Source organism: Erpetoichthys calabaricus, chromosome 7 (assembly GCF_900747795.2).
Source record: "Erpetoichthys calabaricus chromosome 7, fErpCal1.3, whole genome shotgun sequence".
Taxonomy (NCBI): Eukaryota; Metazoa; Chordata; class Cladistia; order Polypteriformes; family Polypteridae; genus Erpetoichthys; species Erpetoichthys calabaricus.
The window spans coordinates 74364526-74377625 of record NC_041400.2 but is presented as its reverse complement, the minus strand read 5'-3'; the positions used below and the strand labels follow the sequence as shown (position 1 = coordinate 74377625).

At 33.6% G+C, this 13100-nt stretch overlaps 1 protein-coding gene across 1 annotated transcript in view; it reads left to right on the top strand.

Annotated features, from left to right (window-relative positions):
- cd8b (cd8 beta) overlaps positions 1-11535 on the top strand; it is a 30072-nt gene extending 18537 nt beyond the window's left edge. The window contains exons 3-7 of the mRNA XM_028804653.2: positions 1053-1148; positions 2259-2351; positions 3281-3314; positions 3989-4044; positions 8774-11535. Of these exons, the coding sequence (XP_028660486.1) occupies positions 1053-1148; positions 2259-2351; positions 3281-3314; positions 3989-4007 (242 nt within the window). The 3' untranslated portion in view covers positions 4008-4044; positions 8774-11535. The remainder of the gene's footprint in view (positions 1-1052; positions 1149-2258; positions 2352-3280; positions 3315-3988; positions 4045-8773) is intronic.
- The last annotated feature ends 1565 nt before the right edge of the window (positions 11536-13100 follow it).

Below are 13100 nucleotides of genomic sequence, written 5' to 3'. Positions count from 1 at the left end.
CCAATTGAGAATTTTTTTTCAAATTTCATATCTGTTTGCTTTTTATCATTATAATTATCTATACAAAACTTCTATCTGTAATTATAACTCAAGTTTACTTGAAAATTCGCAAAAGTTTTCAGTTAAAGCACCACCTCCGGTTGAGTGATTTTTCTCAAATTTCATATCTACTTATTTTAAAATAAAAAAATTTAAATTTGAATCATATCTTTATTTATAACCATAGATTACTTGAAAAAATCTGAATTGCAAGTTGCCCATAAGTTGATAGGATTCCTTATTTTTGATATAAAGCAGGTATTTAAAATCTCATTGACCAAGGTCAAAGCGTTTTCAAGTTATCATGTTTATACACATACAGACACACAGACAGACAATTTCAAAAATGACATTTTCAGACTCAGAAAGGTCTAAAACATCAAGATTCATGAAAATCTCAAGATTGATTTTTTTCACAATTCCTACACTTTATCTATACTATGTATACGAGAAAGTAAAAAAGAGAACACCATCCAGCCTGTATGTAGAACAAAATACATTTTTCTGTTTATGTTATAACTGTATTAATTTAACTAAATGGTGATGTATACTTAAGCTTAGGTCAGCACAGAATAAAGAGCTGTAAAACACAAACTAAACAAATCAACTCAGATACTAATGAAAATAAACCCCTGAGACTCTCAACCATTAAGTAAAAGCAAATCTAGAATGCTATAGGATAGGTGGCCTGCTGATCCTCACTGCACATTCAGAAAGGTTCTATGGTAATGGTTAGCATTCAAAGCAAATGCTGCAGCCTGGTCTGTCACTGAAGGTTCTATTGTTTCTGAACCAATCAAACTCAGGATTATTAAATGAAATTTATGAGACAAATAAAAAGTCACCAAAACCTTGATGTAAAAGAATTGATTTACAAATAGATTTATGTCTTTCTTCTGTTTTCCAAATATTGAATTCTGTTTTTGTATTCAATTGTATATCTACATTTGACAAAATGATGAGTGCATTCAAAAGAATAATAATTTTCAGAAAGACGTTCTGTTCTTTTTTAGACCAACCTACAACTCCGCCACCAATTCGTTCTACTGTGAGAACAAAAAAATATTGTGTCTGTAGAAACTTAAATTCTAACAATCTAAAGTCAAAAGGTAGGTTCATTTTTGTAATTTATATTCACATTTCCTGTGAATAAGGCTTTCTTACTTTTTACATGAAAGAAAGCTGAAAGCCAGTAGTTTTTAACTCTGTTTGATATCTGAAAGCTATGCCTCCTTGACCAAGTCAAGTCAACTCAAACTTTATTTGGCATGTACTGTACAAAAATGGTGCCTGCAGCCTCTTATAATTACCATGTTATCTTTATCACATGCTAACAATGTATTTTCATCTTTAATATTTTTCTTTTGTTTAGTAGATCAAATAAAACTATAAACCTATTTAGCATACTTATTGTTCCATAATGGCTTCTACTGTATTTTTCTAATCAACTATAGTGCCTTAGCCTATGCAATATGCTGTTTTGAGTAATCTTCCATTCATCATATCATATACTTCAAGACAGTTCTTTGTTTAGTACTGGGATGTAGGGACCCAACCTACAAGTAACAAGCATGACTGTTTCTAGCTCATTAGCACCTTAATTAATATCTCTATGTTGTTTCCTCCAACCCCTCTTGTCTGTGTAGGTTGGGAGCTCCCACACACTGGCTCTTTTCATTTATGCCATAAAGTATCACTTGTCACAGAGCAGAAATTGGGCATGATGTCAGTCCATTGCAGAAGAAACTTACTTATACACACTCACTTCACTGGCCTATTTAGAGCACTTTGTAATGTTAATAGCATGTTTTAGATTGTGGACACAAAATGTACCGGTAGTTTTTTTTATAAATAACCACATTAATATGTGAACAATGATTAAAAGATACAGTATATCCATATGGACCTGAAACAGTATTGTTCTGCTTTATGATGGCAATGTTATCAGAAACAATCTCTTTCTGGTTTAATCTCTGATCTAATTCTAACAATTAGTGTGTATTAAGAGTCTCCCAATAACCTAACTCCATAAAATACATATTTCTGCATTTGTAGTAGTTCTAGAATTAGTACAAGTATTTCTAGTTACTAGTAGATTTGTGAAAACATTATTTAAGAGGTAAACCAGGAGAGAGAAAAAAATGCTCATTTTAAAAATCATTAATAAATTGTTAGTGGAACCTAAAGTATTATTACAGTTATTTTATCTATTTTCCTAGGTGCTTATTGTCTACCAAAGATCTTAGGGCCCCTGTTGGGAACAGCGGCTGTTTTGTGCATTTTACTGGTCTGCACTTTATATTACTTCAGTAGTAAGTTTTCAGCTTTTTGTACAATTCCAATTGTTAAAGCTTCTGAAAAATTGTTAAGCGTGTGCTTTGATTTAAATAAAGATTTGACACTCAACTAAAATGCCAAGCATGTTAATATATTTAGCAATTACTAATTTCATATTCTATTTTGTTCTGTTTTATGTGAAATGCATGTTAAAACATTTTCTATGTGAGCTGCACAATAACTAATACTGCTGATGACTCCCCTACTCTAGGGTTCTGGGTTCAGCTCCACGTGCAGACAATGTTTATGTGAAGTATGCATGATAGATAGATAGATAGATAGATAGATAGATAGATAGATAGATAGATAGATAGATAGATAGATAGATAGATAGATACTTTATTAATCCCAATGGGAAATTCACAAATGCATGCCATCACAAATTGTGCAGGTAATATTAATTGTTTTTAATCTAAGTAAATATGGACAAGTGTACACTGAGATGGGTCTGATGGTCCTATCAGAAAATAGTTTGTTCTCATCACCATATAATTGAGAAAACTGGCTCATTCAAAAGTATGACTGAGCAACATCAATTCTCTTTATTCCATCCATTTTCTGAACCACATTGTCCATATAGGAGGTCTCCCCGTCAACACAGAGAGAACTGTAAATGATTTAGTTTAAATTCACCAGTTACCCCAGCCTGAATGTTATAAAATGAGGTTTTTTTATAGCACTACTCAGAGAAAATCCATATAGACTTCAGAAGAACATACATAGTGAAGACAGACATAGGCCAGGATGAACACTAAACCTAGGTCCATGAAAATATCCACTGCACTGCTGCACAGCTGTAACACATAACATTTATTTACAAAATGAAATACTGTCATGTTCACCCATGTTTAAATCAAAAAATAATCCTTTACTAAAATATTTTTCTGTCTTTGTCTTTTACTAGAACTCCCTAAGAAATGCCGGCATGGAATGATAACGTAAGAAATATTTCCTTTATATTCTGTCCAGAACAACTTCCATTTGGATTCAGAATTTGAATGTTTAGCATACAGCATATTTCACAATCAGGCAGCCCTTTGCAAAGTCTGCCTTCATATTGATTGTTACACTGTTAATTACAGAGCCTATCTATCTCAAATACTAGTAAACAAGTAGTTTGACGAACAAGCTGTTATCAATTTTCTTAACATTAAATGGTAAAGTTGCAAAGTGTTGCAACAAATTGCCTTTTTAATAACTGCCTTGAAATCAGAATATAATAAGAAGCTCTTTTTGATTAATAAAAAGTGAAGATGTTCAATAAGAATCATTTTAAATCATTACAAGTGTAAAGGTAACAAGGTATAAAAATTACTGATCATGATGCAATCTACGATATAGGTAAATTAGGTACAGCTCCATAACCACATACAAGCTACAGTGTAAAATGAAGGTGAAGTCACTGCAATGATTCTGTGGTAAAGGATAGTGGTGGTCACCAACCTATGATATGGCTCCTATAATGATGTTTTACAGTTATGGCTTTATGGCCTTGTATTGTGGCATTTGACATATCAGTACAGTACTTTAAGACATCTATAAATACTTTAAGTTATGTGAACCTCAGTTGACGTTTTGGGGAAACTTGAGCTTTCAACTTTTACTTTTCCAGAAAGAAGCAAATAAGATAGAGTTTAATATCACATGCTATCCATGGAAAATTTAAAGGTAGGTTTGCCTAATATCTGATGCTTTATATGAAATGTTATTTTATGAATAAAAATTTTGTATTAAAAAGTAGTCTAAATTTTACATCATAAAGTTCAATTGTTTATCAAGATGTGAGATCCAAATGACTATACCAGAGAGGTTTCTTTAACTTTGGTTTTAAATATTAATATGCCAGCATTCTAAACCATTCACCACAGTCTATCACTCAATTTTCTAATTTTACTTAACACAATTCAGGGTGAGTAGGGGGCAGTGCCATCATCAGTTGTAAAACATGAACTCCAAACAGGTCACTACTCCACTGCAGAAGGACATTAATGCACATAATTGCACTCACTCCTACAGAGTTAAATTAAAGCAGACAGTCAATCTAATCTGCATGTTTTTGGGATGTAAACTGACCTGCCAAGATAAAAATCCATGTAGCCATAATGAGATATCCAACCTACACACAGAAAATGTCTGGCCAAGATGCATTGGCTATTCCAATGTACTGTCCCAACATAGATGAAATAATTTAAATAACAGCCTGTATTAATAACAGCCAGATCTTAGAGGGGGCTCTGAAAGAATAAATAAACTGTGTACACATAGGTTAGTTTACTTTCATAACTCTCGCTTTTTTCATCCTTGTGTGATTTTGGAGGCCAAGGCACTTGGTACTGTTTCTTGGTGGGAAATCATCTGATTGAGAAGCCATTCCATAATATGGCGTAAATAAGTAAAATAAATCATAAAAATCATTAACCTAATAAAGTATTATGATTCTCTCATTTCTACTCAACGATCACGTTGTAAATGTTTTAAATATTAAAATAAAATTTCTCAGGAAGATTTCAACTGACTATCTGTAGCGATATATAAACAAACGCATTAGCAAATACTTAGTTCTACTAAGTGAAATGAGTAATTAACTCATTCATTACTTCATGCTTAAAAGCAAATTAGAAAATCATTTGGCTCACGAACATGGAGAATGCAAGAGTTTGCCCTTGCCTAGTTTTCTTTGAACAACAAACTATATAATAGGACTTCCCACTAGCAGTTTATAAGTTTAGATCCAATTGAAAAGCATTATATGATTAAAGGTGGATGGGTGTCATAACACCCCTGAATGGCATCTTCTTAAATGATCCTTAGAACTGAGCAGTCATTGAGGCTTATTGGTTAAGAATTTTTGACATAAACTACATGGTTGCCAGTTTAGCTCACAGTGTGAACCCAAGAAAGTCTATAAGCCTTCCCCAGTAGTTGAAACAGTATATTTAGAAATGTTCTTATGATCTTGTGATTTGAATCACAACATTTTCAGTGTTAACTTCATATTTAGTGAATAGTATTAACACTTTAAGATGTATATACAGGACCACTTTAACTATGTATACATTTTGAAATGTTAATGTAACAATGGAAAACATGCTGTAATTTCATCAGTAAAGTCAGTAATGTATAGTTTTAATAATAAAATAAAAAAAATATTATTGCAGGCAAAGTGAACTAATGGCTAAGATTTTAAACCCCAAGACTGCAACTTTAGTCCAGTCTCCCAAGTCACTATCTGACCTACCAAAAGCAACTTAACGCAAGTGGAGCTCAATTATAAAAATTGTGTGTGTTAATGATTATACACTGCTCAAAAAAATTAAGGGAACACTTAATCATCACATTCTCACACCAAGTCAGTAAGCTTCAGGGATATTAATCTGTCCAATTGCAAAACATAAGTAATTGTGAATTAACTTCACTTGCTTTGGTGCAAATGAAAGTGACAACAGGTGCACCGAAGAGGCAACAGCAAGACAACCCCCAAAAATGGAATGGTTTTTCCGGTGGTGACTACAGACAATTGCTCTCTCTTTATCCTTCCTGATTGATTATTTTCTAGTTGTGTTTTACTAGCATACTTGTCACTACTGGTAGCATGAGGTAGTACCTACAACAGGTTGCACAGGTAGTCCACAACCTCCAGGATGTCACATCCATATGTGCCATTGCAAGAAGGTTTGCTGTGTCTCCTAGGGCAGCCTCAAGAGCATGGAAGAGATAACAGGAGAGGGGCTGTTAAAAGAGAAGTGCTGGACAGGGCCGCACAAAGACATCAACACAGCAGCAGGGCTGGTATCTTCTACTTTATGCAAGGAGGGGGAACAGGAGGAGCATTGCCAGAGCTGTACAAAATAACTTTCAGCTGGCTAGGTGTGCATGTTTCTGACCAAACTGTCAAAAACAGACTCCATGAGCGTGACATGAGGGCCTGATGTCCTCTAGTGGGACCTGTGCTCACAGCCCATCATCATGCAGCCCATCATCACGCCTCGATTGGCCTTTGCCAGAGAATACTACAATGGATAGCACCGCCATTGATGCCTCACTGTCTTCATAGATGAGAGCAGGTTCACATTGAGCACATGTGACAGATGTGAAAGAGTCTGGAGATGCCGTGCCTTGAAGACCCAAAGAAGCCTTTGTTAAGGTCTTGTAACATAAGAGTGAATGAGTAATAGATGCATTTAAAGTGTTACCAAAAAGCCTTGTGATGATGTAGATTTTAGAAAAGGAGCTTTATAAAATAAAGGTTTAATGTATGATAAACAAATTAAATAGTATAATATGAAATTTTGATAACTCAGTTTAATAAAAGAATACATGAATACAATAAATTCATAATACATTTATAAAATAGAAATACATAATTTGTGAATATTTTCTCCATTTGAATTAAATATTTCATATTATATTTAATTTAGCTTGAAACACAACCTGATTGAGAAAAACTGCTTATTAGCCAAAATCCATCCTTCGAATATTGACAGAAACCTTTTGGATGGTGAAAAGTGATAAATGATATTAGGTGAATTTGGAAGTCAATGAAAAACTGACTTTTGACAAAGAAGAGAATTAACAGATAATCTACAAAGACATCAACGATAGATTGATAAAGAAACTGGTTTGAAAGCTGTATTGACAAAGAGATGAACTAGTCTGATATCTGTGCTCATTTTTAAGAATGTGTACAGTTCCTCTAGGAGTATACAAATCATACCATTGCAGAGCCCCAAATGGATATAATGTGTTGTTCTCTGTATTAATAGGATTAGTTACAATTGTCTCCATCAATCTTTAATGTTGATTTAAACTTATGTAAAACAGTGTTAAGGAAACTTACTGATGAATATAATGAAGATGATTATGCCTTTTCCGAATTCATTAACATATTACATTAAACAAGATAGGGAGTGTTCTCTGCAACCCTGAATTAAAATGACTAGGTATAAAAAAAATAAATGAATGAATGTATGTATGAAAAAAGAAAAATCATCCTTAAACTGAATGTCAGCAACCCCCTCCTTTCCAGTTTGTAACATTCGCTCTTTAAGTTTATTGATTACTGTAGGATGTGTGTGAGTCCAAAATGAACTGATGTCACATTCAACGTTGGTTTCTGTCAAACCTCCTTTTTAGATTACTTTACTCATATTACTTTACTGTCTGATCTGTGATCATTGTCTTACCCTGTCATTTCTCAAAGACCGAACAGACAGGTCAAGCTAATAAATATAAGCGATGGGATGGTATCTCCCAGAACTGGTTCTTGCCGTGCACTCGATGTTCCTTGGACAGAAATCCATCTCTGAAATGTGTATAAGCTTCAAAACTGGTGAATTCCATGTTATTATTATTCGGTACATACTTTTGTGGCAATAAAACAATTTAAAAATAAAATGTATTTTAATGAAAGCCTTTAACTCTTTAAGAAATGTTTAAAATAGAAAAAACTTAAGTTATGGTTTAGCAAGGGTATAGTTAAAAAAAGTTATATATAGATTTATATATGAAAATCTCAAAATACAGCTATCAACAGTGATAATAGAAATTCATAGATTCCTGTCGCCACCCACACCAGTGCAGGAGGTTGCACATACAGAATCAGCAACGCCTTATAAAAGTTATAACAGTTTATTCCCAGAACATACCCTTAAAAATCATGGTTCTTTAATGGCACTTTATGGTGCTTTACTGGATTGTATTTGGCTTCTTATTGAACCTTTGCTTGACAAAGCACCATTTCATTCTGGGAAGGATTCTTTATGCTTTGAAAAACTTCCCAACGTGTGAAAAAACTGAAATCTTTAATGTATGGTAGGCTGCCTAGCAGGACATTAACTTGTGTATGCAGTGAGAACTCTTTGAAACCAGTGACCCATTCCTATTTCACGAATCTGTTACCATCTTTCATCGTCCTTAAAATAAAAATATTTTAAAGTATTGGAAAACTTCGTTAGGCTTATTTTTTTTATTTAATACATGAATGGTTTACATATCCAATGACTACACGAAACGTTTGTAGACGTCAATTGTATTTACAAATTCCTCCGTGTGCCTATGGTATTTTCCTTGCATTTGCTTTATCTTCAAGTCAAACAAATCTAATGGAAACATGCTTTTCAGATCAATACAACCTTCTCACATTTTCAGCAACAGCAGTTTTCATGTTTTACATAATAAACAACTTATTTTTTTGTGTAGCTCTCTTCACAGAGAACAGGCGCAGAGTGCGGTGAAAAGTTCTTAGTTAAAATACAAGAATAGATTACACTATACTCAATACAGAAGAGCTATACTGTGACATCTCGTATCCAGAACTGTGGTTATATGTCGAGTTAATTGTGCCCCTCATAGATTATGCACATTTTTTAAAATGCTTTTCAATATTCCTGTTTTACAGCCTTTGCTGAGAAGTGCTGGTACTGCGTGGGACTTGGCTTGAGGAGATCTTCAAAAACGCTTACTATATCAAGACTGTAAATACCTGCAACCATTTCATGGAAAATATGAATAGCTTTTTATTTGCTATAGATTTAGTGCAAAAAATTGTATAAGCCTACCTGCACTGAAAGAGATTGTCACTTAAGTCTTTTGTCCATTGCCGTATCTCCCAAGAAGACCCTTGAAGTACAATAAATAGCTCCGAGTTGAAGAACTGTCCGTATCTTAAGTCTTCACAAAACTGGGCAAATATGCAAAAGAAAGACTTAATTTTTACATATTCTTATATTGTTAAATAAAGGTGATTCGTGGTAATGATTTTGTATAAATCAATGTTTGCTGTTTTAATCGTCATGTATGTTCGACTACATATGAGGTGTTGCGGTAACAACACCCAACATTTTCTGTGTTTGTTCTGGAGATACATTGTAATCCCGAGGTCCTCAGATTCAGGGCTGGTGGGCCGCAATGGCTGCAGGGTTTTGTTTCATCTCGATTTCTTAATTGTTTGCCTTTGCCGATGATGAAGCTTGTTATTTGATTCAGTTTTGAATTTAATTCTATCACGTCAGGTCGTTCTTGTATCTAATGTTATTTAAATAATTTGTAGCGTGAGTGAAGTAATGTTCTGCCATTTACCTTTTTTCTTCCGTTTCTTTCCAAGTAGTTATTAAATAGATACATCATGATACAGCGACAAAGGTGTAAACGGGGCCTTGCTGGTTCCTAAGTCTTTTTTAGCTCATTATTAATTGTAAACTTAGGTAAAACAGGATTTAAGATTAAAAGAAGTAATTAAGGGCCGTGAGGCTCAACGAGTAAATTAACGAAAATAAAACACAAACATATTCTTTTAGTAGCAGCAATTAGCTCCTAATTAAGGAATTTGGGTTGGGGGAAAAACGGCCATCAAATGTCTTGAAAGTTCATATTCCTAACATACTAAAACGAAACATTTAATGAAAAAATATCCTTTTTAAAAGGAAAGAAAAGGTTAAAAAGAAGCTTCGAGTTTTCAAAGTACTTACAGAAAAGACGATATTGCTGCGAAATTGACCAATGTTTTTTAAGGGTGAATCGATAAGCATACGTAGACTTTTCATTGCTATATATTGTTTCGGGCTGATCTGTTCTTCCACTCATTTATTGTCATTTTAAACGAAATATATAATTTCAGGATTAAATGATATTATTATTCAACTAGTAGTATTGTTGTTGTTGTTTGTTGCTCCATCAATTTTTTTATGCTGCTATTTAATTTCAAGGTGGCAGGACCTTGAATAGCAATACAGGCAGCTCAGTGCTTGAGAAAGCGTTCAACTCTAAAACGGAGAATCAGGATATTATCCATCCATCCGTTATCCCACCCGCTATATCCTAACTACAGGGTCACGGTGGCCTGCTGGAGCCAATCCCAGATAACACAGGGCGCAAGGCAGGAAACAAACCTCAGGCAGGGCACCCACGCACCCACACACTCAGCACACTCGAGGGACAATTTCGAATCCATGTCTTTGGATTGTGGAAGGAAACCTTAGCACCCGGAGGAAACCCACACAGACACGGTGAGAACATGCAAACTCCACGCAGGGAGGACCCGGGAAGTGAATTGTTGTTGTGGAAAAAAGGAGCCATTGATCAGCAAAACGTGGTATAAGAGAGAGACAGTGTAGGATATACAGTAAAATAAGCACAGAAAATACTTCAGAAGACCACCAGTGAAACTCTTAACAAAGTAATTAAAACTCAGCAAATTAATACAGTGAAAAACTTGTAATGAATGACATTTTTTTAATGAAGTAGTGAACAGCTGTAAAAGTTACTTTCTATTTTCATCATTAGAAATGTTTCTGAAGCCACCATAACAGTTAAGAAATACCAATTGCAAATGTTTTATGTAATTTATAGGTATAAAGTATCCATATGTTATTCCTTTTAGTATTTAATGCTTCAGCAAAAACAGAATCAAAACTGAATTACATTAAATTGGTTCTGCCAAACTAAGCCAAAAGATGTGGTCATTCAGTTTGTGGTTGCTTATAGTTCCAGATTTCATTTTTTTTTAGGCATACAGAGATTGTTGCCCAAACAAGCATGTTATTCTATAATAAATGTGTTTAAATGTTGTATTTACATGTTAGAGATATGAGTACTACTTTAATTTTTTTTTTGTCCCATGATAAAACCAAATATGCAGCATGCTCAAATAGTCTATTGTTAATCTGTTATTGTTCTGGATGTATTGTTTCTCTATTAATGAGGTCACCAAGGGTGCATACATTGTGAATTTAATGTTATTTTAATCGAAGGAATGAAGGACTTGAATCATACATTTTCAAGATTAAAAAATAATTCTTTATAAGGAAACATTTGAAAAATATTCTTTAGTATTTCCTTTTGTCAGTCACAAGCATCCTGATCTTGAACATGCCTAGGTTGCTCAGTTCATTTATGAAGATTATTTTGGCCAATTACTCATTTTCAAATTGTGCTGTAGAGAATGCCATTGATTAAATCATTTCAAAGTGTTTTGATAGCTTCTCTACTTTTTGCTTATAATGGGTTTCACTGAAATCTCAACATTAGATATTTATTTAATTTAATTGGAATGAGGTAGATTGACAAGGTAATAATTCAAGCAAATAACAAAGCACATATTTGTTATTAATTTCAGTTTATTTTATAGTTGTAATTTGTTACAAATACAGTATGCTTTCTCAATATTGTAAAAAATGTTAATAAGAACCTTCATACTAGGCCCCACCAAATCATTTGTACAGTACACTATATTTAAAATAGATTACTGCAAAGCCACACATTTCTGAAATGTTTTTTGATTGTGTATTTAAACTTGTTTAAATATTTTTTTTGGAAGAGTATGTAAAAAAACAGAGAAACATGATGACACAGTGGCTGACACCTATGCCTCACAGTACTGGGCTCAAGGTCTGGCTGGACTATGTAAAGTTCCAATAAACCTTCCTGTGTGGCCCTGTGTGAGGGAACGCAGGAGTGTACCCAGTTGTGTCCTGCACCAAACACAGTCAGGGTGCACTCCAGATCCCCCGTCCTTTTGTTATTTAATGGAAAAATGGACATCGAAACATAGCCAATCATAGTTTTCACTAAACCTACAATCACCTGGAAATCTTTAATGTGACATAACATAAAATAACCTGTCTAAATGAACATAAAACTTTTATTATTATTATTATTTAAATACAAATGTGTTTAACTGATTTGGAAAGCTTTGATTATTCATAAAAGTGTAACAAACATGACTACATGGTACTCTCATGGTAATAACATATTGGGAAGTGAAGCCAATTTATATTATAATAAATCTAATCTGGCATTGAGGCTTGTTTTAGGACTTAATTTTAAAGAAGGTAAAGATTTTAAGAAGGCCTATTATAATATACAGTAAGTTCAGAGTTTGAGACCACACTAAAAGATTTACACTTTACTCATTACAGTATGTGTTATATTGTTATGTGCTATGTTTTGCACTGAAAATTATATATATTATGCCTTATTTGTTTATTTTATTAACTTTTTATTTATATTGTTTCTGTTTACTTTATTGAGGGAATGCACTAATAAGAAGTTTACTGTTTGTGCAAATAGCTCAACTTGTCCATCATTTGGGAAAGTCGTCCCAAACCACAATTACCTACAAAACAATATAAATTAGGAAAAAATGGCCTCCTAAAAAAAAAGACTTCTTACGTTATACAGCTGATGGAGTGTATTTCTTTGTGGCGTATTAACATTTTTATGCCCTTGTTTATAAAATGTATTTTTGAAACCAGAATGTGCAGAAATAAGGTTTTACTCTTCAAAACCTCATCTTTAAAAACTTTTGCATCACATGCTCCTTAAAACACATGCAGCAACCAAAGCTCATGTACAATTTCTTGGCTCCCTGACAAACCTTTGTATGAGGAGTGCGGTTTTCCTGAAAATGCTTCAGTTGTAATTGCCATTGAGAGCAGTTGCATGTTTTTGTAGCCCAGATGCCTCTCTGCCTTCAAACGTGGCACAAGATGCACATGTGACATACATAATATTTTGAGGAAAAGTAGAACACAGACATGCCCAGATGGCTAACTTGTTTTCATTATCCTGTCTTCTTCACAATTTTGTAACGTTTTATTGCATATCAGACAATAATATACTGTATCTTATTTCACAATGCTGCCATTCAAGACATAAAAAATATTTTCCATCACTGTAAGTTCATAGATTTTCATTGATATATTTTTTGTGGCTGTCTGAGTTAAGCT